Source organism: Branchiostoma belcheri, unplaced genomic scaffold, assembly GCF_001625305.1.
Source record: "Branchiostoma belcheri isolate BF01 breed outbred unplaced genomic scaffold, Haploidv18h27 scaffold19, whole genome shotgun sequence".
In the NCBI taxonomy this organism is placed as follows: domain Eukaryota; kingdom Metazoa; phylum Chordata; class Leptocardii; order Amphioxiformes; family Branchiostomatidae; genus Branchiostoma; species Branchiostoma belcheri.
The window spans coordinates 1,737,326-1,764,026 of NW_017803379.1; the positions used below are offsets into that span (position 1 = coordinate 1,737,326).

Sequence of the window (26,701 nt, forward strand, 5' to 3'; positions counted from 1 at the left end):
ATCCAAGAGAATTCACTGCCAAGTGCAGGTTGAAAGGAAGTAATTCAAAATCGATAAATTCTCCGTCCAGCGGTGATTTGGCTGATAACCTAATCGATAGCAGTCCGTCGTGGAATTGATGTAAAATCTTTTGAGAGGGGAGATTCAGATTACTATAAGGTAGATGAATCTTACCTATTTTCTATACAGTTCTGTATTGATTATTAAGTTTTCCTGTTGTCTTCATCCAGTATAGGATATTGGAATATAATGTACATGTGCATTGGAGGAAACATTGGGAATAGTTAGCCAAGTTATTGCTTTAGATACATAGTAACATCATCATACACAGTAACAGCTAGGAAAAATGGTCTAATTAAGGATCTATTGATTATGGATAGGGTTCAACCAAGAATGATTTTAATCCAAGGCACCAGAATAACTGGATAAGAGATTATATTTTGCTTTAGTACCACTGTAACATTGAAAACCGATAGCACCTCAGTATGGCCAAATATTCTCTTGTAAGTCTATTAAAGCCTTCAGGGGTCCATTTTTATCTTTGAGCGCTAGCTACCATTTCTAGAATATATTGTATTTCTCAGGAACTGTGAGCCCAAGATAAATGTTCTTCCGTCCCTCTTTGGATTTTTCATGGAAACAAATTGCCTCCGGACTGGTGGGTTGAAGAAAAATAGGATACATCCTTATCTGCAATGTGCAAACCTATCTACGTACCTAGTGATCGACGGCAGTGCTGCATAGCACTGAACTTAGGCCATTTACCCATGACCTTAGTTCAGGACTTCTACACCCATTACAGTGGGATTTACGACATGTAATAAAGACAACATTTTGCCCTTGGCAACCAGAGAACTTTTCAAAGGCTGTGGCAAGCTTAAGTCTGTTCCTTTGTTTACACTCCCCCCTCACTGGAGGACAACCGGCTTTCCTTTTACACACTATACAAAGTATTCTGGAATCGCCTAGAACAAACAGTACACACTGTACATGTTTCTGTAAACCACACTGGCCTTTTAGTGTGTGTTTATTGTTGTTTCAGTGCATGTTGTTCTCTTTTGGGCCTCTCTTTACCTCTTGCTTTGTCTCATCCTGAAGTTGTCACTAGTTTCAGCAAAGTACAGAATTCTTATACAGTCTCAGTCAATTTCGGAAGAGGATGACTTTCCAGGTACTGTATCAAAATATTTTGTCTCTGTTAAGTAAGCAAGCTGATCAGAAAGGAAACATAGTCTTTTAAAGAACGAACAGAAAATAATAATTATATATTATCTTTATGTATGGCAAGTTGTATCATCAGTAGCGTCATATAAAGCGTCATATAAAGGGCACATACTGACATCAACGCATGTCTTACATTTTCTGAGAAGCAAAAGGATTCAATCATCATAATGCACAAACTGCTATCCAGTGCAATGCATCATAAACCCTCTAAACGAAGAACCTTTCAAAGTATATTACCCGCTCAGGGATAATGTCTAAAAGCTCTGTCTCAAAAGCCCTTTCCTTACCTGTTTATCACTTCAGAACAACCATGGACCCCTGTTGCTGAGGAGTTCAGTGTACGCCCACAAAACAATTTGTCAATTTAGAAAGCTCTTGTGTAATCATGGTAATGTTTGCTGTAAAAGCCCCTGGGAGTTATTCCAGACGACAAAATTGATGTATTTTAGAGACGTGTGCAAGTTTTGATACATGTTGTAGAGTTCTCCTGTTATGCGGTATTATGCAGAAAAGCCACATACACATTTACCTAACCTTGTGCTGGCTAGGTGCCACTTCCATGATTACATATTATGGAACATATAAGTTAGGTGAGTGGCATGTTCACAGCTTGGTGTTATCCAAATCTAATTGACTAGCAAATCTAGGACCAGGATCATACTCGTGTCTAATTTGCTCTCCATGTCCCTAGGATGCGATTATTCACTATGCTTGTCATGTAAAGATATAAGGCTGCAGAGCTGTGTCATTTTCAAGGAGAATCCAGTGATGGTAAGTTGGCTATCGGCATATTTTGTACCGGTATTAAATTTCAAGGTACTATGGGAAGTTGAACTGTGGCCGATTGTACATTTTCAAGTTGAACTCACTCTCCCACAGAATATTGACCTGTGTGATCAGTGAGCTCATACTGAAGTCAATATGTCAAGGGAAGCTTTCAGAAACAATTTGGTGACTGTAGTTATGGAGCCATTGAAATTTGTAGTGCAGACTTGGTTTTCGCACTACTTGATGACAACCTGATACATGTAGGCATCAAACATTTTTAGACAAATATCCTCTGACCAGCTCTGCCTTGCTTGCCATCTTACTCCCTACTGTGTGTTTCCTGGGATTCCCTCCATGTCCAAGGAGTTGTACAGTATCTAGAACTTGGCGTTCGATATGATTCACATCATCATTACATTTACTCAGCCTCCATGCCACCAGGTAAGAGCAAAATCCATCGATCCCACGTTTCTTCCCTGGCACTTTTCCTAATTGTGCTGCTGCAGCCAGCTTTCACAGCCACTGCCGCAATTTTTAATGTAAAGTTAGTTAATCGATGATACTTAATGTCGTACGTGTGAAGGGTGTCCTTGGTTGGTACCCTTGAACGATTCGGCAAATGGGAATTGATTGGCATCCTGCAGAGTGTCTTGTCGAGAGAACACCGAATGGAGCTTCTGCACTGAGTACCATCATGTATGATTTGATGGGTCTGGTGAGGATAGGACATTGCGTCAAGATATTTACACCTTCTACATTGTATGTAGTGTTACAGGTAAGGATTCTGATGTACATGCATGTACTTATAATTAACCCCGTTATTGTTAGGGTATACTGTTGCCAGTACAATATTCGCTAATATAATTATGTGAAGTAATGTTAATAAATAATTATATATGTTCTTGTGCTGTAGCATGTTTCTACTGTTACAGTATATATATACGTACTGTCTGCAATGAAAATGTCTTCATACATAATTTTTAAAAATATTTTGTTTATCTCCATAAGATTTAGATATCAGTGTGTGTATATCGGAAAAATTAATATCTGTAACGTTAGGGTAGTCAAGAAATCACAGGAAAAATTACAGTGACATTTCCTAGTTATTGATTCAAAATACACATAAATGCTAGGTTACATATGCATGGTAATTGGGCTCATGTAAGCAGTTTTGTAGCCTCAGAAGGTGCACTAATTTTGCAGTTGGGAAACATGAGGTCAGTCTTTCCCTCAGCTAATTGGATGATTACATTCCCTATGGTATAGTCGAGTAACCTTTTGTAATGGAAGTGAAAATCTGTAGGCGGTGGCGGACAAGTTGAGTTGCATGGACAGTCCTGAGGTTTTTACCTGCATGACAAACAGCAGTCATCACGACTGGAATGCAGAATGGCGTAAGGCTGGACCATTAAGTTTGGAGACTGTCCAGAAAATGCTTTGGTCCCTTTCACACACATTTATCCTTTTAGTGAGTCTATGTATCCTATTTGACCTTGCATTTCAGGACTTTACTGGTAATATAGATATGTGAGATGACGAGGTACAATGTACATGTAGGTCTATGTGTGTCACACATTGACATAACTGTACATGACTTTAAAACTGAATTACTATCAGCATATATATATATATAGGTGCACAGTCATGTACCCTGGCCAGTTATTTTGAGTCCTGTGAGGTACACTACAGTTACTTGTTCCTGTTCATTCATTTCTGAATCCCTTGTCAACCATCAGGTGCTTTATTCTAGGTGTCTAAGCCCCCCAAATTTCATTGGTGACACGGTGGTATAGTGTTGACAGCTACAGGTTAAAAAATGGCTTCATTGGGTAAACTGCCCCTCCCACGACCTGCCTAATATGATAAAAACTGGTTAGTAAATTTGCAAAGTTCAATTACTATAAGATTACCTCATGAATGTTTACACTTTTCAACACCTGTGCCGTACCTGTGTTGGAATGCTTGTAGCAGTTTTTGCGTTGCGTCTCACCCTGCAGAATTTTAATTGGCAGGAGGGTACACAAAAGAGTGGAATTAAAGGTGTATCAAATTCATAGCTCCTGACGTCAAGACTTAGTGTTAAATCTATCCCAATGGACAATGCGTGCAGAGACTTGCCCGATGTAAAAGAACGATCTGCTTTTCCCCAGTCGACGATTAATAGTAGAGATACGGTGTGCTTCATTGTAATGCTGCACCACCCTTACACACAAGCCGTAAGGATTCTGTCCAGATTGTTTGGAACAGCAGAGGTCAGCATGTAACAAAGAATACTAATGATGTTGTCAGGAAGGATTGCACCAACTTAGATAGAAAAACATTGAAGAATGGTGCATATGGTGGATGTGGAGTTTTGATAAAGCTGGGCTTTAAAATGATAGTCAGACATTGCTGGAATCTCAATCATCATGGAGGAGGGAGGTACTGAATTCACGATAAGACTACCCTTACCAACTTGATGTAAACCTATCATACAGCAATAATGAGGGAAGAAACGAAGTCAGAAAGACTCAAACCCTGTGTATACTCGAGTTCTTTGACTTGTTTATCCATGGTGCAAGGAATTCCTAAACAAAAACTGGAGTTGTACAGTGGAAAATTTGGGTAAGTCCAATTTCTTATGTTGAAAATGATAGCTTAAACTTCCTCCATAGTGTTGCAGAGTATGAGAAATGTGGACTCAAGCCTCGAAACCCCTTCATCAATGTTTGACTGCGTACTATCAACGAAAAACCATTGCGGAAGAACTGGGGTGTGCACTGTTAATGCCCACTCCTACCTTTCAGAAAATTTGGATGACAGAAATGTTAGCAACTTCTCATGTTAAGTTTCTTACACCCTTGAACACAAGTTCACTTTTTCTTGGTTTGTCTCAGATGAGACATTATGAATTATATGTTAGCAGACCTTTCACAGTCTGCAAACTTGCCAAACTAACATGACCTATTACTATATAATGAGCTCAAAGGTTAGTAGTAGAAAAGCTATGTATACTTGTCACATAGGTTTTATTTCAAAGTCTACAAAAATGTCAAAGGTTTGGGTTCAAGGAATAATTGCATTGATGTTGGAAAGCCATGTTTTCGATTCAATAGACTTCAGAATAACTTCATGTATAGCAGCCTGAAAATAGCATGATTTATTCTTGCCCTTTGACTCTAAATTGGGGCTTATCCGGGACCCGGTGCAGAATTTAAGCAGCTTTGTCAAGTTCGCAGTCAAATAGGATTACAGTCACGGTGTTTGATTGTGTTTCATACCGGTAAGCCGCCAGGTAATGTATTCATAGAATCTTGCTTTGAAGTTTAAGCACGCTGTGGCTCAAGATGCTGATCAGTTTATTGAACTCAACTCATCATATAATGGAGATGACTTGATTTGTATGCATGTCTGTATGCATGTCTACTAGTTCTTCTGTGATGTATAGATGTGCATGACTTTGTAATGTTAATGTTAGTTAGTTTAGAAAGTGCTTGCATTGCATTGGAAGAGGACAAACTTTTGCCAAGGCAGACAAATTAAACTTAATAGATCATATGGATATGATAGGCATTAATGATTGCTTGATATCATGAGCTTTGTTGTGCAAATATGGTCAAGGTATCTGTAGAGGATCTGACAACAGGGCTGAATAAGGTGCTAGTTTCAGTTCATCATCCATGTGCTGCACTCCTGAGTGACCTGAAGTGTTGATGAAACCTCACCCTTTTATAGACTACGTCATATCCTGCTATTAAAGCATTTATCAGGCTTTTTGACATCATTTGCTACAAGCCTAATGGTCTGCTAACTGATCCAATTTGTGCATGGAACGGATTCCATTAAATGTAACTGCAGATAAGGAAGACTGGTTTCATGAATGCGAGTCCCTGTCATCAGCTCTACAGGACACTGTGACATATTAGTATGACAATGGCTGTAGAATTACCTTTTATCAAGATTGCCTGCTAAAATATAGCATATAATAGGAGAACTTGAATTGCTTTAGCAGCTTATGCACTTATCCTAAACCATCTTCTATTTAATACCTGTAATGCAAATCCCTTTGCTGGTACAAAAGAAGATATTAAAATGCTGAAAGGTATTACGTTTGAACAGGTATCTATCTCTTTCTATCATATGAATGTACAATTTGCGTCAGAGGATATCACCTCTCCTCAGCTGTATCACACCTTTGGGCATTCCTCGCTTGAGGAAGAATCCCATGAAAGTGGTCCTGATAACACAACTGTCACAAGACTGCTGTAAAGTGCATGAGGGTAGAAAATGGGGCGTTAGCATTGGGTGATGGAGAAGGATAAGCTTTAAACACTCATTTTATGCAGTGATCCTTAAAAGCCTTCCTATTCCCAGGATCACTAGACAGTGCTAGAGTTTTGAAGATGATAAGATGCATGAAAATCTTTTTGCTTGAAATCTATGGTGTTGTGAATAACTTTGAAATGCTAGGGGTTATCAAGGAGGATTTTATAACCTTCTTGGGTTTACCAATTCTGTAAACTTGGGTATTAAATGCCGAAAGCTTGGAGAATTTTCATTCCATTTTCTCATCTGAAGTTCCCCAGTACTGTAAAAGCATTGCCATGTAAAACTTATACCCCGCAGCTGCTACTTGTTGTATATCCTACTTTCCCCCTAGCAGCGTTTCACATTAAAGAGATCTACAATACCAGCTGCCATTTGTCTTGCTTTCTTTGCCGACTCCCTTTTGGCTCAGTGACAGATTACAGAGCTGCAGTGTGTGTTAGGTGTTCCATGCCAGTGTCCCATGAGAAGGAAAGTTTTACCTGTTTGCAGATTTGTCAAACTAACTGTAGCATTAAATCTGATACATGTATATACGTGCCTGAAATGCGCTGTAGACATAGGAATTTGTCAGTCTGGAAATCAGCTATAACAGGACATTTACTTCTGCAAAATTTGAAGGGTTTGTCCTTAATTGTAAACATTTACTTATAAACAATATAAATGTAGATATGAATCAACTAGGTTGTCTGTCTTTACTCTGTTAGAGACAGGCAAAAGTTATGACCATATTGACAGAGAAAATTGGTATATCTTGCAGGAACAAGGTAAGAATTAGGTCAAACAATGCCAGAAGGTGAGCATATGTTTCCCAAGAGGAAAAAACCTTCCGCTGGGGAAACACCCTGTTCTTTCCACAGTTGTCATATTTTGCTCACAGCTTGTGTTGGAGAAAATAGATATATCTTATATTTCAAAAGGAAAGAATTAGGTCAAAGAATGCCAAAGAGAAGTATACAATCATGTATGTTTTGCGGAGATACCTAAAAAAATCTAGCACTGGGAAGAAGCGTTGACAGCCTTTGCTCACAGCATGTGTTGATGTATTACAGAGAGGCTGTGAGTGAGCAGCAGTGTGTGACCAGACCCAGCCCCCCCGCTGAAGACCCAGTGTGCAGAATCCTGCAGCTCAGGCAGGGTGAACAGGACAGGACAGGTGGGAGACAGTCACCATTACCATAAATATGGATTTACAACATTGTAGCAAACCTTTGCCTATAGTTCTCATCACGAGGGGCTTATATTCACTTTTTTCAGCCTGCAAAAATTGCTTTGCATGTTGCCATGGAGATGCATGTCTTCCTTAAAATCAAGCCAACATGCCCTTATAGCCATCTTCACACCTGTATCATTCATGAGAATGAATGGAGCTGATGTCCAAAATACTTCTTAACATTCATATAGAGCAGTGCAGAATATTATGCCTTAAACCTATCAACGTCACTTCATACTGAATTTCCCAGAAAACTTGCCATTACATATGCTGTGGGGAGCATTCAGTAAGCGCTATGGACGCTCTAAAATCAGCCAGGAGAAATTGATTGGCAGAATTAAGTTGCTGTGCACTGCAAACTGAAAACCCTTCTTACATAATGTAGCAATGAACAGGATGAAAAGATTACATGATCGCTTCTGTCAGATCATCAAAGCAGAAGAGTGGGGCTACCATCTCATCTTACCCTCGGTTGGGCATGCTCTGTCCAGTGGTTTTCAGTGTGAAGACATTCACCAAACATGTTCACTGCTTTTGTTACTTACGGTTACATTGATTCAAAGTGAGTATTTCATATCCTGACTTTGAAGATTCATACTGACTTTGAAGTTTCTAGGTAACTACATATCAAGGTACAACATCCTCTCTGTTTCTTACTTGTCATTTTCTTTTAGCCTCAAGCAGTACTGTAGGAACAGGTCTGAAAGCCCCGCCTGACATGTTGGACTGAGTTGTTATCATGTTCGTAGGCATGTGTGCAGACTTCAAAATGATTGCAGCCTTTCAAGCTTGTGAAAAATATTGTTTGATATGGTTAAAACCAGCGTCTTATAACTTTTTCTGTGGTTAATGGACCTTTTCATTTTTCCATTCCAAGGAAACAAAGGGATCTGCAAAACAACTAATTAAACTTTCTTGTCCAAAATATTGGCCTCAGAAAACAATCATGCCAATTGTGTTACAGTATCCAATAATTCAGTGCCTTGTTGCATTTTATGTGCAGCCTAGATTGTTCTGGGGGTAAGATTACAATTTTGGTGAGAAGATTTTTAGGACATAGCAAAATGTGACATATTTATCCTTGGTACTGAATCTGTAGTGGTTGTTAAAAGGCTATCAAATGGGAGAAAGTTGATCCAAGTATTACATGTATGTGGGTAGAGGTGTCATGTTTTTCATGTGGATGGTTGGATATGTTTATTATAGATGGATGCAATATGCCTGTTTCCTTGCATTGCAAGGCTGGCATTTTTACATTAAACTCTTTTGGAGCCAAGAAGTCTAAATGATCTCCATATATATTGGTCTTTGTCAATAGTTTGGTTTTCAAATTTGTTGTCATCGGCAAAAGAAGAGCTACAAATTGTAGATTTTGTTTGTCTTGTGCACCTTTATTTACATTGATTTCAGATTTTCCATAGCTTTATGTTCTGATTTCGTATTCAAATAAATTAAAGATACATGTACTTAAAAGCCAATCCATGTTTTCCTTGATGTCATGATAGATTTCCCTTTATGTTTTCACTTCTGGACTCCTGGTGGACTATCATATAATCAAAGTGCCTCTAGTTCCTTTGATACTTAAGAAGAAATCAATATCATGTTAAACCCCAGGCTATTATTCTGTGAGTTATTCTGTATCATGGTAGGAGATAAAATTTTTATTATTTTTATGATTTACAAAGTAGCCTCAGGGGGAGCAGGTATTGGTCAATCTTTATTAGATCAAAAAGTTTCAATCCAAGGAAACTGCATTGCAGTTACAGGCAACATTTACATGTGCTGATTCTTGTCAGTTTTTTTTCAATATCGAATTTCTTTGCAGGTACAAACAGAGCATTTTATTGGTTAGCATTGTATATTTTACTAGCTATATTATATATATCCACATACACTTTGAACTATACTCAGGATATAGAATGACATAGGGTCATTTTAAATTTCTTTAAAGACGCAAACTGGGTTCTTTCATTAACATCTACATTTCTTATGCAATGTGGTTGTAAAATGGTTCCAAAATGATATATATTTCAAGGGCCGTAGAATAAGTAATTTTTTTTACAATAAATGGTGTTTGATTATGGGTGAGTGATATCACCTTTGTGGTGAGATGGTAACAAATCGCTCACTCACCCTATTGCATGAGGTGCATAACTTCACTAGACTTCGCTGTCCGCTAACAAATAATGTGTCAACATACATTCATCAAGAAGACATTACTAAAATGTTGGGATGTACAGTATGTTGGATAATTCATGGTACCCGCACACATGGGTTTTTGTTCATTTCAAGGGGATTAGGCTTTTATTTGGTTTTAGCACAGGGATTACCGTAATGATGGTCATTTGTTATTTTTTTCCATCAAACTGTCAGTGACTTATTGATGTCTTGTGGGAAATGAGGGCAGAGGTCCATTTTACTGGACTTCACTGGAACTTTTTCTTTATCCAAGAAATGCTAAGGGGCTATGAAAATATGGAGATACACTGGAGTCAATGTGACTCCAGTGAATTATTGTTACTCAGTTGAACAGAAATCTGCAATGATCACTGTATTTTCAGATTCCTGATTGGAAAATAAAATATGAAAAAAGGACCCTAAGAACCAAGTTATCAAATTGTTGTGGCCTTATTGCTTTTTCATTGCAGCAATAATCATTATGTGTAGCTTAATACTATCACCATATGGCCCTCCTTGAAACAGGAAATTGGAGAAGAGACATGGTGCATTTCAGAGCTAATCGAATGAACATTGAAATGTAGCCACCCAGGCCAAAGTCAACATTAAGCTAATATGTTTCAGACAGAAACTTGATTGCCTGAGAGTTTCTGAGATAAATCTTGCAGGTTCATTGCTGATATGCTGATACTCTGCCAGCTGTGGCTGCCAAGTTGCCGCTTCACACATCCATCATTCTCTTTCTCTGATATCTTTTCTAAAAATCAATTCTGTAGTGCTGCATGTGTGTAGGACCAAAGCCTGCCAAACTTACAAATAAAATGTGGTAAAGCATCTGCTTTAAGCTACACCATTTGCAATTAGATATAAATTGAACTCCTACTCCTACTCCAAACATGAAAAGTTCATGTTTTCTGACAGAATTTTGTTCCTGAATGAACAAGGGCAAAAGACCTGAAGTCAGGCTTCTATATTATTCTACAGATTGCACAGTCTTGGGTAGGAAGAAAGCAAAAATGATTTTGCGTGAGACTGTGTAATAATGGAAAAAGAGTTGCTTTGGATGAATATCACGAAATTAACTGGACAAAGATGTGCAAAGGCTCATCTAACCGCCTTCCCTATGGCTTGTCCAGTTCTATTTGTAGCTGCAGATTTATAGCTGTAAAATCTAACAAATGTGTTGTTTTCTATACATGAGATAGAGGTTAAAGAATGGTTTAACACTGGTCATCTCAATTTAGGAAAGTCACTGGCCATTTGGAATGTCAAGTAAAAATTCACATTTTGCATTCAAGTTTCACATCAGTGCGCAGGTCTTGATGTAAGGAGTATAGTGATATGAAAATTATTGTTCTGCAGTATTCATAACTTTAGATATCATTTATAGAAAATGCAAGCAGACCGACGGGTTTTTCAGCACCCCGACAGGGCTAGCAGCTACCCCGTCAGGACCAAATCACAGGACCGTCGGTGTAAAGTACTCACCCCGTCGGTGTAAGGTACTCACCCCGTCGGGGTGACACTGTCATAATCACTAAACCCGACGGGGTAATGTCACCCCGACGGGGTGGGAGTTCTGGTCAAAGAGGTGCAAAATCCCAAAACAAAGCCAGGAAAGGTGTGAATTGATCAGTCTATACACACCGACGGGGCAAGTTTACCCCGATCGGGGTGAGCTCTGATCCCGTCGGGGTGAGCTCAGACAGTCATCCAATCCAATTGATGTGCAAAATCGACATTATCAGGACAAAGAATAAGCATGGAGAGCACAATCCACACTCTTCTATCTGCCCCTTTCAGCCAACTATAAGGGTCACAAAAAAAGAAGAAATTCCAGAGAGCTTACAAACACATACTCACTAACTCCAAAGCTAATGTCTAATAGAATTTTACCGACATGATCAATATTGACTGAAGGAGGCCATATAAAATAATACTTAAATTTATTTCCTTCAGTCTATTTGTAAGAATTGAGATGTAGAACACACAGGTCTTGCAAATAAATTGATCAAGTTCCTCAATTGCTATTACACTGGCCACAATATTCGGGGATCGAAATTAATGGCTTAGCAGCTGAAAACAGTCGTTCTTGTGAATATTGCCCACAAATTTTCATATGGTCATAATCGTGTCATATAATGAGCAAAATGCCTTAGCTGGTCAAGAATGGGAGCAATCTCTGATAATTGTCACAAAAAGGGAGGTTCTCTCTTTTACCTCCTTTGTCTGAGAGGAAGGAGGCCCTTTGTTATAATGTCTGTCATTCAAAATACACACTGCAAGCAGTGCAAATCAGGACTCACTATTCTTCTCAGATATTTGGAGGCATCATGATAAGAAATATGTTGAGAAACTAGGAAGTTGGAACATACATTAATTTTGAACCTTGGTACCACCAGGTGCAGAGTATTTTTGTGAGGATGTCATGAAATCTTTAAACCAAGGAGCTTTAAAAAGCTTGGTGTGACTTGCTGAGAAACTTGACATCGTGTGTATTTTGTCCCATTGTTCTGTCTGAGACAAGTTAATTGGCTGCATTGTTTACTTATTGAGACTTTTTACAGCGAAAGGAGCTTTCATCAATTTTAATGAAAGCTCTTTGCAGCCACTTATAATAATAGGTAGACACACAAGCGGCCATTGGTGCCCTACAAAATAGTCTACTGAGTACATCCTACATTCATATTTCATGGCTGGAGAAATACTTGAATGATGTGTTTTTTGTCTACTGTATAACTACTACGGTCAAAATGTACTTCTGTAAATGGGGAGAAACGACACTTTGGGTGGGTGGGGACATTTTGTAGCATGGTCTGTTCCATCAAGGTCCTTGGTTCCATTTGCTGTAGGATCTCCAAGCAGATCCTATACTGTGACAAAGCTGACAGCCTTGTCACAGTAGGATCTGCTTGGAGATTATAGGTCGGTGGGTGTGATGTTTGAAGAAAAAAGTGATTTTGCCCTTCTCCGATAACTTTCTTTTCTACAGACCCTGGAGTATTTTCTACATTACAACCACAGCAATGATTTACAAATGTACTAGTATTTCTATGCAAGAAGGTATAAAATGAAATTTAATAGGGAGGACACCATTACTGTCCTTTCAAAGAGTCTCAGGTGTGCAGTTCCAACTTCACGTTGACGTGCCAATTACCCCCAATTTACATAATGTGCACTGGTTTGGGTTGGCTTGAGAGTTGAGACCTTTGTTTTTGTTCAGAGAACTGTGGTGACTGGAAATGAAGCACTAGCTCCAAGCAGATCCTAAGGTGGCAAAAAGAAATATGAAATTGGCCAGGCAGTATCCATCGGCCAGAGAGGGTCCAATTTTCCTTGGGTTGGAGATAAGAAATAAAGGACAGTATCCTGACCAAGAAGGTTTATTGCAAGTCAGATATCCTGAGCTGTTATTAGATTGTGCCCGGTCAGTTTCAACCTGTCAACTCACCCAGAAAACTACAACTTTGAGTGGGTTGATTTTGCTTTTAGCAAATTTTCAGGGAAGAAGAAGGAATTTCAGTGGCAAAGCAATCAGAATCCCATAGACTTTTGAGACAGTAGGGACAGAGGGTTCAAAAGTGGGGGGGGGGGAAATGTTAGCTTATTTAAGTCACTAAATTTGCCCACTACATGCTCAACAGTTGTGCTAGGTAGATAGACCTCTCTGATGTGCCTGGTAAATGCAACTACTTGTACATACCAGGATGCGTTATTATAATATTAACAAGTATCCAATGCATGAAATTTATATACAACTAGTACTGGTTTCCAAACCTGGCTCATGCTAATAATTCAGTCATTAAAATCTTTAAAAAGTGGCTAAAATATTCCTTAGAATCTAGCCAACATGGTTAAAGTTTACCTATTCGCTATTGTAAGCACTATTCACATGACATTAATCAAAATGCCAAACAAATGGATAAACCTGGAATTTGTTTATATTCAGTCTTTGTTTTGGTCCGTCCATATTGGGGCAAATTATTCTTGTGTTGGCGGCCATGTTTTTGACTGTGAAGTTGAAATATGATTGAAATGTTGGAAAGTTGTTCCAAATTATTTCCAGTTTTGGCAACAAAATACTAGACTAATAAATATGAGCCTAAATAAGACTATTAAGTAGATAAGCAAGAAGCCTAATATTCACAACTTGAGCCTGCTTTCAAAGCAAGGAATCATACAATCCTCTATTTCTGTCCAACAGTACCCATTCGGTAATTATTCTGCTCCAGGTACAATTGTTATGCGGGTTAAAACTAGGTCAGCTATTGTTCTTGACATGCAAATGTCACTGTCCAATTATCAACTTGATACAAATTATCCTATAAGGGAGTGTACATGTGTTACATGCCAAATTACTGGTAGTATCTCGGCAGCTTGTACTGGGTCACCCAGGAAAAGCCAGAAAGATAGCCCATGTGAAAACTAAAGAACATTGTAATTGACTATTTGGCCCTTCATCCAGTCAGATTTTCTGCTATCTGGCACCTAACATTGCACTTGGCCATGGGTTTATAGATACATGTAGTAGTATGTGTATTTTTGTTTGCTGCATTGACTGTTAGCACCTATGAAGTATAAAAAAATAATAGCAATGGTTACAGATTTTATTATGATGCATACTTCTCAAAGTCTGAGTAAGGCCACACCTATTTAATTCCTTGGTTATCGGATTTTCTAGAAAAATAACGGAGCGGGCGGAAAAAATAAAAATAAAAACAGGCCTAGGCTTCCTATTATGGCCCAAAATGGTACGATAGGAGCCATGCAGTCCGCACACCAGGCTGGTTCAAAATTTAAACAATCATTTTGAACTTTTAATGATACCATTGCATTGAAAGATGGAATGACTGTAACAAGTAGTAAGGAAAGGACTGTTTTCAACTGTTCAGGGCAAAATATGAGCATTTTGCAGTTGATTTTGAATTTTTATTTTTATTTGCAAATCAGAAAAAAATGAAGCGGTGAATCCGTTAACCAAGAAATTAACTTGGTGTGGCCAAAGTGCAAGCAAAATTTTTCTTCTTTGTCTGGTGCAGGTTATGTTTACTGCACCAGTGCAGGTATGCAGTGAAAAATATTTTGAGCCCTGGGGTATTCTGCTAATGATAGATGAGTTTATCCATGGAGTTTGAAAAGTTGTTATCAACGTTTATTAAATTTTTAGCCATGTCCAAACTCTATTCTTAGTGTTAGCCAGGTTAGAGGTTATAACCTCCTTGCTAGAATTCATCCTACAGTGAGCTAGGTATTGTTGGACAAAGACTAGATTTTTAACCTCCTTGTTAGGACCTACAGGATTGTACATGTCATGTACATATATGGCACTCATGTGGAGCAGGTTGACTGGTCAATCATATCCATTCCTGCCATGTCAGAGATATCCATGACTCATTTGTATCTTTGAAGACAATGTTCTTTCATAATCCTGGAAAATACAGTCTAGAAAAACTGCAGGAATACACACAGAACTACAATAATGAAGTGATATAATAAACTGTGTATAAACCGCCATCAACCTAGAAGCAAGTTTAATGTTAATTTTTTAAACTTCATTGGGAAATTACTTTCAGTCTGGTCTGAAGGCTTAGGCCATTAGCAACCTGACACACCGACGGGGCTGTTTAACACACCGACGGGGCTGTCCAACCCCGTCGGGGTAACCTTTGAGCCCAGACTTCTCATGAATTATCACACAAACTTGCTAATTACACTGGTGTGAAGATGTGAATTCTCATTAATTCAGTGGTTTTCATGGAGTGTTCATGAGGATAATTGGATGCGGTCTGGGTGCGGGGTGGGTTTCCACCCCGTCGGGGTAGAGTTTACTACCGACCGGGGTGGGCTGTTGATCCTGTCGGTGTGGCTTGTACACCGACGGGATTGCAATTTTTAAAGTGAAATATCTTGACAAATATGTATGTTTTGACCATAAAAAAATAACCTGGTACTGAGGATAACATGATCTTTCAAATGGTATGTAAAAATTTACTGTACCTGCAGAAATGGCAAAGTTGAAAATCAGGGATTTCAACATGGCCGTCTGCAAATTCGGAAAGTGACATTCCAAAATTGAAGTGACCAGTGTTGTTTTATTGTCCAAACAGTACCCGTGCAGTCGCAGCCTTTATACGGCTGAATTGATGCAGGGTATCACATAATAATCAATACAAATCACAATTACAACAATCAAATAATACACATGATACACATATTTGTTCTACAATTATTTCTTGTGGAACTGTCGCAAGGGTCTGTGTGGCTGCCATTCGGCGCCACAAGGTGACCTCAATACGACTTTCCCCAACCGAAGTTAGGTACCCATTCACACCTGGGTGGAGTGAGGAAATTCGTGTAAAGTGCCTTTCCCAAGGGCACAACGTCAGGCGCATGTTCAGACATGTCGAGGGTACGACGCGGAATCGAACCCGGGTCTCCCCGCTTCATAGTCGATTGCTCTAACCACTACACCACCCGACGCCACTAGCATCATTGAAAAGAAATATGGTGTGTTTGTTGACACTTAATCTGGCTAAGACGTACAATGTACATCCATTGCTGTGTGTCATGCTACCAAAATTTTATTGCATTGTCCTTTCAATGAACCCGTAGAAAGGGATGACTAGCTTAGGAGGTGATCACAGCTATTGGAAGTCCAGTGCAATGGTGTATGACCACGAGGAAATAGTCCGGACTGACACAGCAATTCTGTATCATTAAAAGGCAGAAACGAGTGTGTCTGAGTCAGGAGGGAATGTGTGATGCGCTTAAATTGTTGCCCCAGGGAACAGTAATTCATAGAGGGCCAGTGAGGCACAGAGGTATACAAGGATATTATAACCTGTAAGATTGTTCTGTATAGCATCAATGGATAAACAAAGTTTGAAACTTACTACAGTACTTACCAACTCAGTCCCTCAACTTGACCTGTTATAGTCCTGTGACAAAGTAGACATTGAGATATAAGAAATAGAAGTTTGGTACTAACTGGTGCCAAAACATTTGTGCCTCACTGCTGATATCTCATAGAAAGGTTACAAGTCACGATTAAGACTTGCTTCCTTGTTGAGAAACTGGATCATGGCTAGACACACAGCTTATGGAGAATGAATTCTTTACAAAGTTGGTCACTTGTTAATGAAAAGAGTTAGCCGGCAATTTAGGGGAAAATCCCACATGGCGTCGATTTACGTCATTGTAATCAATTCCACCCATGGATGTCAAATGACATGTCTTTCTGAGCCTTTCATGCATTAATCTGGGCTCTTCCAACGAAGCTGGTAGCTATAGGAACCAATAAGTCCATCCTTACAAAAGTTTGATAGTTAAAGACCAACATGGCAATCTACTTTTCCTAGTTCATATATAATATAAGCACATACTTACAGATTTTGGTGCCAAGGGTTATCATTCATGTACATGCAGTCAAACTTATGATTATCACATAAGAATAAATCTATAAATTCTAAGCCGACCAACTTCTTCATACTTTTTATTAGAGGTATGAAATTCATAGATCTAGAGTCTGGTTGTCAAATTTGAAGTCTGGCCTCACCACAAGGCTTCCAGTCATTGGCACCTCGGAACTGGTTTTGACAAAGGGAATTAAGTTTAGTCCTACAGGGCTTCCAGATATAACTTCAAGTTCTATTTTACCAGTCACTTATAATAGATAAAAGATTTAAATCTCACAAAAGCTGATTCATCCATACAGTCTAAAGCACATTTCAATGAAAAATGATCATAGTGAAAGAAAGTGGCTGTGAGTAGATATATGTAGTATAATCTGTAATAGGTAGAGTCAGTATTTATTGGACTCAATTTACACTCTAGGAGATCCATAGCTCTCGGTAGCATACCCACGTCCTGCCTCCAATTTGACTTACGTACTTTTGACTTACTTGATAGCCTATTCTGCTGTACAGTGTTATAACTCACTACTACCTGCCAGGGCACCCCCATTTAGGAAGTTGTTATGCCCCAGGTTTATGACGTTTCCCATTCCACACATACCCGTTAGATTGCCAATTCCACAGCTGGCATTAAGTACGTGACAGCCACAATTATACCAAGGTAAGAACATAAACAACTTTTCACAAGTGAAATTTTTATATAGATACATCTGGGTGGGTGGAGAGATACTTAAGGCGCCCCAAGAGTGTAAAAAAGGCTGTTTCGTTGATGATACTGCGACTGATACGTTTTTGTGATTGAATCTCTTTTATGGTGTCAGATGGGGATTGGTTAGAGACACCGTTTACGAGAGCTCTACATTGGTCAGCAGTCAGGCAAAGTAAATGTTATGACTTCTGAAGTCCATTTTTCAGCCCAGTTTATTTCATGGAATTTTGTCACTCATGCTCTTGGATATCAAGAACGTTTGGGTTGATAGAGACTAAGTCAGTACCTGGCAGGGAAACAGTTGCTCAACCTTCTCAATGCTGCTTAACAAGTAAACAATTTGTACCAAAACTGTACTTAACCAGAACAGATCAAGGGCTGAATTAGATATTAACCTTGGCAACAACTGTGCACCCTTGTTTTCTTCTACTGGATTTATAACTAAGTTGCTTGCTGCAATAGTTAATAGCACCATGCAAAATTGAACTTTATATGCAAAATCTTGTTGGATACAGCTCTTGTATCAAATAATTAAGATGAGTACAACTTTTTCTTGTTATAGATAATTTCATTTCCCACTTAGTCTAGTATCACTAAAGAAAAGCTTAGTTTTCTATTTACTTAAAGTTTTGGTATCGTACCACGGAAAAGTGCCAATACTTCCCCCAACCTCGTCTACTCAAATTCTTAGAATCTCAAAAGATTTCCTGAAATTTCCTTGTGTCTTCTGTCCTGACAATATATCGTATCTTTTGAGAACCACCTTGAGATTTTGAACCACCCTGTTTTACTCCTGCAGATGTTTCAGACCACGATGATTCAAATTTCCCCGAGTCAGCAAGACTGCAATTTATGATATTGCTTTCTGGCACTCCTCCAAGTTGAGGCCTTTATTGATAAAACATGTCATAGTCTTTCTTTTGCAATGCACATGAGGTCTTAGTACCAAGGGAGGAGCAAGGGAAAGATTCATGTTATTGAATCGCATATTGTAACGTACCAATTATATATCTTCTGGCAACCATGTCTTGCATAGCAAATTACCTGCGCTGGCAAATGCAATGTTTTTTGCTAGAAGATTTTCCATCCAATCCTGTTGAAATTTGACAAGTACAATGTCGTGTATTTTAAGGAGGCGTCAAGATACACTACAGTAACTGTAACATTTAAGTTATGGCCCATTTTGCTCTCAGGCTGGATAATAGAATATTATGCATTTGCTAGTCCTTGTCTCCAGTATTTCATACAAAGCTGAATATTGTTACAGGTCTGTAAAGTGTAATGTTATGAAAATGTACTGATACTAAAGGTACCCTTGATGATGAATAATTTCCCAGGTAAGTTGGTAAACGTGCCGTGCCTTGTATTAACCTGGTCTCCGTCCAACCATCAACCTGCAAGTCTCTTGTATCCAGCTGTAAACTATTTTTAGAATGAAAAGTTGTCCATAATGTTATGTAAGTAGCATAGAAATTCAATCCTCCCGACACTAAAGGTACCCTTGATGATGAATAATTTCTTAGGTAAGTTGGTAAACGTGCCGTGCCTTGTATTAACCCAGTCTCCGTCCAACCTTCAAACTGCAAGTCTCTTGTATTGCACTATTTTGAAAAGGAAAAGTTGTTCACAATATTCTGGTCCCCTTGACGCTAAAGGTACCCTTGATGATAAAGTATTTCTTAGGTAAGTCGGTAAATGTGCTGTGCTTTGTACTGACACTGTCTCCATTCAACCTTCAGTTGCAAGTCTCCTGTGTCCAGCCGTAAACTATTTTTAGAAGGAAAAGTTGTTCGCCCAGATAAAACCTTTCCTTGTTATTGATTTCACCCGTTCTTTATCATCCCCATCCACAGCGCAGGGGTTTTTCTTCCTTCCTGGCCGTATAGATAAGTTGGATTTCAGCGGCGTAGATTACTGGACTTTCCCAAAGTGTGGCCTTTAAAAGCATGGGGGATTGTAGGAAATCCGTGTGGGAGTGAAGAAGGCATCCATTGATTTGATGAGGTACTGTAACTTAACCTGCTCTGTGCTGCCTATAACCTTATAACCATTAGGGAAATAGTACTAGCCAAATGGCTACATCAGTGTGCCACAGGTTAAAGGGGGTATTGTGTCATCAACAGGTCTATTTTGCTCATTTACAGCACTCTTGCCTTTGGGGTCACACTGATGTTGTATCAGGTATTGCCTCTTATAAACTTTGTCTTACCTATCACACTTAAACACGAGTGTTAAAATTGTGTAAGTCCAGACCACGTCAATGATGTTTTTGTAAGCGTGCTTGATGGTACAGGCCTACATCCTTGTACAATCAAGATTCCATCAAGTCTGAAGGCAAACCAATGTTGGAGGCAGCCATGTATGAAATTGCTTGCAAGTGCTTGTCTGTTTTGTGAGCGGAAAAACATGGTATCAGACGTGTCCCTAATAACAGATTACCTAAATTTCTTTCTCAAGTTCCCTCTGTAGATAATTGATGTACGTAACCATATCTGTAACAGGTACGAAGAACTTTTAAAAAGACTTGCGCACTAATTGACTGCCAAATAAAGGACTAGCTTCTGTTCTAGGGTGACCGTCTCATTTGACCAAAGAAGGCCAAGAGAAATTGATTGCAAGTTTTGCTTAGTCATGGACGTTTGGTAAAAGCTTTTGACATTCATGGCAGCTTGAAGGATCTGTTTTTTTATAGCGCAGTCTAGTACTGGATTTTAGTAATAAGTTATGCATACTTTCTGCTTTAATGTCTAATAGTACATGCAGGTTTGATACAGTTTGGGATGACAAGTTATAGCCGCTCATCAAACAGTATCTAACTAGATGTCATTTTAATCCTGAATCCTTGACTTTTGTGACCTTGAAAATAAATATATCCATTTAGCATTTACAATTGACATTTATGGCACTGACAAATGAATTACAACAGAACTGCACCCTCTCCAAACCTTGTTATCCTTGATGTTTTTGACTTGACTTGGCTTGACCTTTCCCTGGAGCAATCAAGGATGTTGGAACATTTCCTCGCAAAGAGGTTTTTCTTGATAAACAAGGTTTGAACAACAGTTTCTCAATATACATTGTACCTATCCAAATTACATGACTCAAATGTTCTTTTGAATGTTAGATACAGACTTACAAACAGTTCACCACCAAACTTTAGAATAAAAGACATTATCATGCAAACTTTGAACTTTCAATTTCTGGTAAAGCTTCAAAGATATATGAATTCAATATTGTTTTTGTGGATGAAAAATGACATAGCACAAATACCATCTAGCTACATGCGGTATCCCTACAGCTAACTTCGTCTTATCAAGAGAATTCATGAATGACGATAGCACGGTAGTAAAGCCTACCGCCGGAGGGTGGGTGTTTTTTATCTGATATGAAAGCAGTTGCCCTTATCTACGTTTAATCATGAGGACTTTGTGATTTACAGTTTTGAAGCACATCAGAAGTTAGAAGTGCATCTTACTCTACCATCATTTTCCTTATGCTGTGCGCTCTGTTTTTATGACAATGATATGCCGTAGGTTGGGGGTGTTCTAGACTGGATGACATGTATAACAGGTGGATGTAGTGAAGGGTTGGTTAGGATTGTGCCCCTTCTTCTTTTGCCAGTTATGTACCACTACAAGAACGTAACAACTAGGTGTGACCGGCTCAGTTGTAGAATGCTGTAACATTAGCATCAGAGACATTTTATTTCATGTCTTCAACTGACATTCCAAAATTGTTAATGGTGTACACTGTTGCATTTAATGATGTTGACTGTTGTTGTCCTTGTTATGTTTCCCTGCAGTAATCTGCTTTCCAGTCCTGGACAGAGAAGGCAGTGATCTCCTAGCAATACTGTTGGTAAGTATGTTTAATATCTGCTTATGGAATTGCAATTGTGTGACTACAGAGGACAGTGAAACCTAAGGCTAAGCGATTACAATTTTGCTTAACCAGGAAAGTAGAACTGTTGTATCCATGGCCATTAGTTCAACAGTTCATACATTTGTAAGTCATGAGCATGCATTAGGTCATTTTCTACCTGCTGTATACAATTAGTATATCTGGGAGAAGTCCTTCAAATCTTCCTGTCTCCTGTAAGAAGTGATTTTGAGGCTCAATTTTTTTACAAGAGTACCTCCACTCAGGATGAGAGTCACTGAGGTAGATAAGTAAGTTACAAGCACATTGAAAAATGTGAAAAATAGGACAGGTGTCATCCACAAGTGGGGACTGTCTACCCTGTGTGTTGGATCTAGTTGCTGACTTATTACTAATTCCATTTTTACAAGCACATGGGCGCCTGAACCATGTAGGAAGATGGGCCCCCTGGTTCCAACTAACACAACATGTCCCACTCAGTTTACTTCATTAAAGAATGTAAGATTGGGCACTACTTTATAGCTTGTGTCTAAGCCTGAACAAGGCTATAAAGTTGCAACACCCACACAAAGACATGCTTGCACAGCAGTAATGGATCATTTATTCTTTGCCTTGGTTGAAATCTGATAAAGTTGAGGTATTAAAGAGATGTTATTATAGCTTAAGTTCAGCAGTGCCAGGTTCCCTAAGGTCTGCACATTACAGTCTGCATACTATTAGATGTCTTTATGGAATGCTTCGACACTGAGTTGCAGTAATGGCTTCCTGGAATTGTGAAATATACATGTAACTGTTATATATATACTCGATCTACTCCAAACCTGACTTTAAGGTGACATGCAGCCTAATGTTTATTCAATTAGTTCCAGGTAACATGATGATGAGCTAAGCCATACTGGCTTGGTTGCTTTTTAAAAAGAATACTTTAAATATTATTTTGAATGCTTATTCTTTTTGTATCTTCAATATCTTGTGTATTATTATTATAGAAAACATCAATTTTTTAACAAATAGCATGATTGCAATCATTCTTAATCAAGACTTAGACATGTAAAATCATCCATTATAAACATCATTATGGGGATCAGTTTTTCAGTGCTACAAAGTTCCCACTGACGTTGATAGACAAGAGCAGGAATGGTAATATTGTTCTGATACCTTAAGGCAGTGTTGTCATACCTGCTGTTGCATTGTTTGGCTTCCCATGGCTTAGTTGTAATCTTAACAAGGAAAGCTAGGCTAGAGATAAATGGAGAAGTAAAGGCTATCTATGGCTTAAGAACAGTCCCACTTGTCTATTGAGTACACCACTAGAGACCGATCTGTCATTGTCGATGTTCCCATCAAGTAAGTTTGCTAAGCCTAACTTCCTTCAAAGTGGGTCTTACTAAAGTGAGTATTGATTTTTGTATTTTGGTGCTGTCGTCACCAGCTAGTGTGGAACAATTAGGTCAGCGTTGTTGTTGTGCTTGTGGCCAACGGGACTTTAAATCACTGATGACTGAAGAAGTCGGGTCAATCGATTTACGGCAGCCTGTGGCCTCGTTAGTTTGAGACTTGGTGCGGAAGTAATGCACACTTGGAAAAGGTCATTGTTATGATTTATATCCTCGCATTCATTTTTCCTGAAAGCAAAGGGATGAGGCTGCCACAAAATAATGCTCAAGAAATAAAGATAATACACAACTGAACTTGTTTTGCTCTGGTTTTGTAGAGTTGACCTCAAGGTATTGCTTTTCCGCTGGTGGACAGGAAACATGGCAATAAATGGTTGCAGTAAATTTTCTGTTTCAATATCAGATTGATCTTTCTTAAAAGATCAACAGGTGCATGGCAAAGAAAAAATAGTAATTATTAGTTATACTTAGCTGATTTTTTTCTTTGCCAGCTCATTTTACTTATAGGAGTTGGGTCTACTTACTCTTTGAATGAGACCTTTGAAACTTTTAGACCCAACTGAAATAATTTTCTCCTATAAATTTGACATTCATACTGTTTTATCAACTGCAAGTTCTCCAGGATTGATTCTAATTGATGCTACAGTCTGTTTAACCTTCACACAACCAAAGGTGCATCCATGAAGCTCATTTATTTTGATCATAGATGAAGCCACAGGGAGAGGGTTAAATGTTACACATTACAGATACCAAGCGCCTTGTGGTACAGTTTATAATTAGCTAGTACATGCCCACAGGGATGGGAGGCTGTTATATGAAAATGCTCAGATCGATCCTTATCGGCTCTGCCTGTCCTAGAGTCATGTTAATCCTTGTACCAAATCCCGTAACTAGTTGCATCCAGGGTTTATCCCTTTAAATTGTAAAGGAGGATGTGACGGAGTATGCCATGCCTGAAGGAATTGACTCACTTCATTAGTTATTGACCTGTCCCATGTCATGCAAATTTGTCTTCTTTGCATTTAGAAAGAGGTTTTGAAAGTTCTTCCAACTTTGTTTCTTGGTAGTATTTTTGCATGGAGTAAGCTTGACTTGATTCTTTCATAGTTCAGATTCAAATTCAGTTTATATATTGCTTTAATTACAATCAAGTACTGTGATTGCTGTGGCGCATAAAGGGTGTACAAAAATTGATATTCGTGAATGGTTTCATCATTTTAGTATATCCCTTTATACACAACTACTATAGATAACTTGGCAGCATTTGTGGAGACCTGCCTCAGGGCAATATTGACTATTGTTGTCTGATGAAGAAAGGAATAATGACAAAAATGATTTCTATATTTAATCTCATCAATTGTTAAATGGGTGCCCCTGAGATATCCTCTCAGGAACATGTGTCTGATTTTGGCTTGTGTACGTGTGTGAAATTTCGAGTTGGTGCCCTGAACACCATTTTTCGCAGCTTTAGATTATATCCTATGTTTAAACATTACACAGAACATCCCCGTGGGTTCTCTCCTAGAACCTATTACACCTATTCCCTATCTCCACCTCCACCAATATTCTGGTGTTTGGGAAACCTTGCACGATCCCTGGCAGGGAAATATGTAAAAGGACCAACTCCCCAAGGTGTGGATAGACCAGACCATTACGCACCACATAATGGGTTCTGAAGCATCTATTGATTTTTTCCAAATTCCACATTGATATTCTGATATCCAGTTAATCTGGTTATTTTCAGTCGGATGCTGGGTTGCAACAAGGTAGACTTTGATAGATAACAGGTGTCTTGTATGTTTTGATTGTCTCTTCTTTTACTTAAATTGTTAATCTAGTTAACATAAACCTTCAAGTGAAATGCCTGAAATACATATCAATTTTTCAGTGTGCTTTGAGAATATAACACAATTACTGCTTTATTTGGTATATGGAGATTGTTAGGGAAAAAGTTAAACTAGTTCAGCACAATTGCATTTCAAATGATGGAACAGGATTTTTGTTGCCATCTAACGCATTCATTTTTGTGCCAATTTGTTCAACATGTGACTGGAACCACTCTTTGATTTGCGTTGGCCTGCCGTAACATGTGGTACATATCGGGTTTTACTCACTCTCCGCTGTGTTTCAGATCAGCTGCAGCAGACCGGCTCAGCTCCACTATGACAACCTGTCACTCCTAGGCAAGCACGTAAGTAACCGTTTTCAACCGCCTATCTCTTCTGTGTCTCTTGCGTGTGGGTACAAATGATTCGATGCTTGTGCAAGGAGAAAGATAGTATTACATAATTGATACCTGTGGGGCACAGTGTCTTCGTAATGTTTAGAGTGAGTAAGTTGTAAGAACCTATTACTAGTATTAGTCAAGGTATTAGCTCGACTTTCAAGACAACTACAGGTATGCACATAAAGGTGTATTTCACCAGGTCCTGTATTTGACAATTAGTTATATGTCATGCAGCATTGAAAACTGTTTCTAGGTGCTTCAACTTATTGCATTCAATGTGAAGGAATGTCTTCAAGATTATTATATCCATGCATTAGAAATTATTCAGCATAAGTTTGTTTTGTTATTTTACATCAAATTTTGATCATGACATGAAGCACTTTTGAGAGAACATTAGATGCTAGAAAGATAACAGTTGAGTAATGTACTGAATAGCTTACGTGCCATTACATCATTGCATCATTAAAATGTCATTTTGGTCATAATGATGACAGGCCAGTCATATCACCATTATAAGAAAGCCATTTCTTTCCAGATTGAATATGTCATTGTGGTTGAACTAAGTCTTACATTGTACATTATTTCAATACTGGATGAAATATTACTAATCAGGATCTAAATCTGGAGAATCTAACCCCTCGGCAAGGTCTGTCGTCAATGCCACCAAGTATCTAATTTGCTAGCAGGGACCTTATAAAAGGAGAAGGGACTAGAGGGTAAAGATGATATTCACGTCTTACAGCCTAGTGTAGGATGCATTGTTGCGGTCCAGGCTTGTGCGGGGGACTGTGACGGTAGGAACAATGGTGTTGCTGGAAAAGAAAATTGTGACATATATCAATATAGTTACCCTGATGACTCAAAGGGATGTCCCAAAGACTCTTACAAAAGGTACTAGATGGGCAGTTTCAGAGCTCTTCCCAAATCTTGTCTACCCAAGGATGTGTTAGCCTGTCACCACTGCTGATTTTTTTACAGTGCAACAAATTTGCCCACTGAAGAATTGAATAATTCTTGGAAATAATATTCAAACCTGCAAACCTGCTGATGACCTTCGTTGCCATTGCCACTCTAGAAAGAGCATTTTAGGTCCTATGATAAACAGTGTTGTGCAGCTGAATACAGATCATTGATTATGACTGGATGAAATAAATGACATTGTATATTTCACCTCTGATCACAGAGAATCAAGCATGTTCTAGAACCCTTTGGAGAACACTATTGCATCATTTGGACACACAGTAGAATTCTGGAACATCATTTTCAAGGTCATAATGTCAACAACCATGAAGAGAACATGCCCATTACTGAAATCCATTGATTTTCTGGAACACTTTCCCCAATGATGATTGAAGACCTCTCATCAATATAAGCATCACACTTCATCAG

The 26,701-nt window shown here is 38.7% G+C and overlaps 1 protein-coding gene across 5 annotated transcripts in view; it reads left to right on the forward strand.

Moving 5' to 3' along the window:
- The window catches only part of LOC109467990 (cGMP-dependent 3',5'-cyclic phosphodiesterase-like), a 69,887-nt gene that overhangs the window by 16,551 nt on the left and 26,635 nt on the right, over positions 1-26,701 (forward strand). For all 5 annotated transcript variants that reach the window (XM_019766178.1, XM_019766179.1, XM_019766182.1 and 2 more), the window contains exons 4-6: positions 7,350-7,453; positions 21,612-21,667; positions 25,217-25,276. In XM_019766178.1, coding sequence (XP_019621737.1) covers positions 7,350-7,453; positions 21,612-21,667; positions 25,217-25,276 — 220 coding nt within the window. The remainder of the gene's footprint in view (positions 1-7,349; positions 7,454-21,611; positions 21,668-25,216; positions 25,277-26,701) is intronic.